General features: G+C 38.0%; 1 protein-coding gene across 1 annotated transcript; it reads right to left on the bottom strand.

Annotated features, from left to right (window-relative positions):
* Positions 1-422: 422 nt before the first annotated feature.
* Positions 423-3,789, bottom strand: LOC149390949 (zinc finger CCCH domain-containing protein 30-like). Its single transcript, XM_089619900.1, has 2 exons — positions 3,756-3,789; positions 423-1,201 (listed from the first exon to the last, which is right to left on the bottom strand). The coding sequence occupies exons 1-2, from the start codon at positions 3,787-3,789 to the stop codon at positions 711-713; spliced, it is 525 nt and encodes a 174-aa protein (XP_089476026.1). The 3' UTR covers positions 423-710.
* Between the last annotated feature and the right edge of the window lie 660 nt (positions 3,790-4,449).

Here is a 4,449-nt window from a genome sequence, read left to right as displayed (position 1 = left end):
ATACTCTTTAAAATACAAATTATGGATATATATATTGTATATAAATTATATATTATAACTAAGTTATGTATATATATGTTATATATATAGTATATGATTATAGAGAAAATGGTGGCAAAAATACCCAAAGTTTGAACATATTTGCATTTTCTTACCTATTGTTTAAAACCTGCGGGCAAAATACCTAAGGTTATATTTCATCAACTCCGTTACTACCTGTGGCGTTAAATTGGATGGGTATTACAGATGTCATCATCTGTGATTTAGTTGACAATTAAGTAATGAAAAAGTAATGAAAAACCATTGATATAACGAATAAAAAAAAGAAAAACAAATTAAATACATTTTGCCCGCAGGTTTTAAAGCTCCTCCGCGTTGTTCCCCAGTTCAAACGACGACGACCTCCTCATCATCATCCCTCGCGGCTCCTCTCCTCCGTTCACACACCAATCCGAGGAACCCCATTTCGGGTTCGACCACGGACTCACAGGAGAGCCAACGATGTGGTGCTGGTTGTTGGTGTTGGATCCGCCGAGGTCTCTGGAGCTGAGGGTCCGCAGGTGCTTGTCACGCGCCGCCAGACGGGCGGCCATTGGGGAGATGGGCTCGAGGCTCCTCGGAGACATCCTCCCCGGGGACAGGGGCAGGCCGCCTGCGAAGAGGAGGGGATGATGGTCGGCCGTGTTGATGGGCTTCAGCATGCTCTGCTGCTACTGGAACTGGTTCATCAGAGCCGACTTGTGAGTGGGAGAGAACGTCGACGCCGCCGCCACCAGATAGGAGTCTGCCGCCGCCGCAAACAGGTCTTCGCGGCGCCGCGAGTAGCACCCCAGCTCGTTCATCAGCTGCTGCTGGGCGTCGAACTCCAGCAGCATGTTGAGGTCGTCGGGGCCCATGTCGCGAGCGCACAACGACGACCTCAGCCGGCTCGCCACCGGGGACATCGGCTGCCCGAACGGCGAGGGCGGCGGGGAATGCACCGCCGCGTTGTTGTTGGCGTAGAGAGGCCTGAGCTCGTCGGTGCGGTGGGCGAAGAAGCAGACCCGGCGGCTGCAGGCGGTGCCGTCCTTGCAGAGGCGGGCGCGGTACTGGGCGGGGTTCCTCGGATTGGTGTGTGAACGGAGGAGAGGAGCCGCGGGGGATGATGATGAGGAGGTCGTCGTCGTTTGAGCTGGGGAACAACGCGGAGGAGCTTTAAAACCTGCGGGCAAAATGTATTTAATTTGTTTTTCTTTTTTTTATTCGTTATATCAATGGTTTTTCATTACTTTTTCATTACTTAATTGTCAACTGTAATACTCATCCAATTTAACGCCACAGGTAGCAACGGAGTTGATGAAATATAACCTTAGGTATTTTGCCCGCAGGTTTTAAACAATAGGTAAGAAAATGCAAATATGTTCAAACTTTGGGTATTTTTGCCACCATTTTTCATGATTATATATATTAATTATTTTTTTTGTGTGTATATGTATATATATAATTATCATATATATAGTATATGTATATATATATGATTATATATATATATGATTATGTAATATAATATATTATATTATATAAGGTAATATTATAATATACATAGTAGCCACCTTAGGATTTATATATACGTATAGCAGTATAAGTAAAGCAGTATTAAAGTTATAGTAATAAAGTTATAGTAATAAAGTTATAATAATAATAATAATAATAATAATAATAATAATAATAATAATAATTATTAATATTTTAATATTAAAAGTAGGATTAGGGTTTGGGCTTTTAGGGTTTAATTAAACCATATATAAGCATCCTCTCATCTTCTTTTAACGCTTCTTCTCTGCTCTCCCTCCCCCGTCTCTCTTTTGGTTTGAGAATTCGTAACCCTAATTAGGTATGCTTAAAATGGTTTTGCGTTGATTCTTTTTTGGAAAAGTTAGGTTTAAGTGTCTTCTATCTAAATCTGTAATCGAAAAATATTTTTACGAAATACAGAATATTTTCTAATTATTTTCAAATCAGTGCACAGACCTGAAACCTATTCCCGATTTTCAGACTTTAAACGCTTATTGTGGATTCAACAAATTTGGTTTTGCGTTGATTCTTTTTGAAAAAGTTAGGTTTAAATGTCTTCTATCTAAACCTTTAATCGAAAAATATTTTTTATCAAATACAGAATATTTTCTGATTATTTTCAAAACGGTGTACAGACAGTTTTTGACAAAAATTTTAAAGTTAGATTTAAACACTTCTTTTATTTTTAATAATTAGTTTAAAAAATTATTTTGGCCGTGGTGCCTTTAAAAAAAGTGATCAAAATTATGTTTTATACGTACTGGAATTTTTACAGAAGTTTTCTCAGAGTTTTAGTTTTTCACCGAAATCCTAATAGCCAAGGGTATTTTGGTAATTTCACTTTGAAAGTCGTTTTTGAGAATTTTCAGAACCTGAGTTGTCTTTAGAACTTCTTTATCAGTAGCTTAATAATATTTTCTCATCGATTAGGTTCCGGGCCGCGTAGCTTTTCCGACCTGTTTAGTTTCCCGAGCCATCCTCGACCAACGGTCGTGAGTTCTGAAGCGAAGGTGAGAATAATCTCACTACAACACAGATTAGTTCAAAATTAAATATGATGTTTTGTGATTCATGTTATGGTTTGTTTTAAAGCTTTATATGTTGGAGTAGGTTTTTCTTTATTTGATTGTGTGATTTATTGTAGTAGTTGGATTTATGTTTGGTCAACTATGAAACGTTAAATTAAAGTAGATTTTTGAGAATGTACATGGTTAATATTTTTTTTAGTCATGTATTGTATGAGCATATGTTTGAAAGTTTTTATGTACATGTCATATCAGTATGTAATGTTATCTTAAAAGTGAAAAAATAGAGATAAGCAAGAGAGTCGTATCGCCTCGAGAGGTATTAAGGAGAAGTTTCCTGGGCCGAGGCTCTAATGGGGAAATTTCTCGGGCCGAGGCCCTAATAAGTTTAAAAGATAGAGCGAAGTGTGGGACTTTATAACCCCCATCACTTCGTATCTAAAGTGTACACTGAAATTGATACGACTACCCTAGGGGCACCCCGAACTAAAAGTTGATAGAATCAAGAAAAGAAAGATCAAGTCACCGTTTAGTTTTAAAATACTAATAACCGGTTCATGCATTGCATCTCTTTTTATTTTGTGAGCTTTATATTTTTCTCGCTGAGCGTAAGCTCATCTCTTCGAAAAAAATATATGTCTGTGTTGTAGGTAGGCCTGTGCACGGTCCGGTCCGGTCCAAAACCGGCCAAAAAACCGGACCGGACCGTTCAAAACGGTTCAAAAAAACCCAAACCGGACCGGACCAAAAATCTGTAAAAACCGGACCGGACCGGACCGTTTTAAATGATCTAGACTGTTTGGACCGTTTTGAACCGTTTAGACCGGACCGAACCGGACCGTTTTGGACCGTTGGACCGTTTTGAACCGTTTTACATAATTTTTTTTAAAAAAACCATTAATTTTCCACCAAAACACAAACATATAGTCATATATGGGAGTTAAATACATGCACAAATGGCTAATTTGGCTAATTGGACATTAATTAATTTTTTATTTTTTATTTTTTTTATAAATAAACCGGTCCGGTCCGGTTTAACGGTTTTTTTTTTTTAAAAACCGGACCGGGGAAAAAAAAAACCGTTTTAAACCGGACCGGCGGTTTAAAAATCACCGGTCCGGTCCGGTTTACGGTTTTTACGGTTTTTTTGCGCCGCCCTAGTTGTAGGTAAACAACTTGCAAGGAACTGAGCATGGTTGACTAGCGGCATCGATAGCGAGAGGGTTGGGTCATGGATTCCATTCACGAATTAAGTCTTCCGCTACGAGTTATTAAGAAATAAAGTTTAAAATTTTGTTTTCGTTCTTAAGAAATAAGTCTTCCGCTACGAGTTTTTAAGAAATAATTTTTAAAGCTTTTTATTTTCATTTGCGTCGAAGTTTCGAAGAGTTTTGGTTGAGATTTAGATGATGGATTATGTTTTAGTATTTTTGCCGTTATGTTTAGTTTTAAATTCGTATTTTCAATTTTGGTCAAGTACTTCTCATGAAGTGTTCAATATGAATCTTCATATTTTTCTTAAATGTTTTTGTTTCTTTTCAAGATCTTTAAAATTTTAGTTCGCCTTGATTCGATGTGTTTTTAAAAAAAAATTCCTCCAAGTTTTCTAAAGTATCAAAAGTAAGATAAGTAAGACATTCCGAAAATTCGGGTCGTCACACTTCCTGAAAGAAGGTAAATGTTCTCTCACCTAAGGGTTGATTCAAAAACCGATTGATTGTGCACACTTTTAAAGTTGGCTTACGTGCGGTTGAATCTTTCGCTGGGGAAGCAACAATGCTTAGGGCTTATATGTAACGAGAAATGTATAACTGAACAGATTGACCTATCTCGATTCGGGCAGAACTTGGAGGATCATGATCACCTACTG

Source organism: Urtica dioica, chromosome 7 (genome assembly GCF_054948205.1).
Source record: "Urtica dioica subsp. dioica isolate 48M chromosome 7, U.dioica_male_clone48M_v1_H2, whole genome shotgun sequence".
NCBI lineage: Eukaryota > Viridiplantae > Streptophyta > Magnoliopsida > Rosales > Urticaceae > Urtica > Urtica dioica.
Note: the sequence above shows the minus strand (reverse complement) of the source record. Positions and strands in the feature narration are given on the sequence as shown.

Coding starts and splice junctions, on each gene's coding strand:
- LOC149390949 (XM_089619900.1), bottom strand. CDS start 3,789: ATGCCGCTAGTCAACCATGCTCAGTTCCTTGCAA. Junction 1,202..3,755: donor CCATGCTCAGTTCCTTGCAA/GTTGTTTACCTA, acceptor TTTTGCCCGCAG/GTTTTAAAGCTCCTCCGCGT.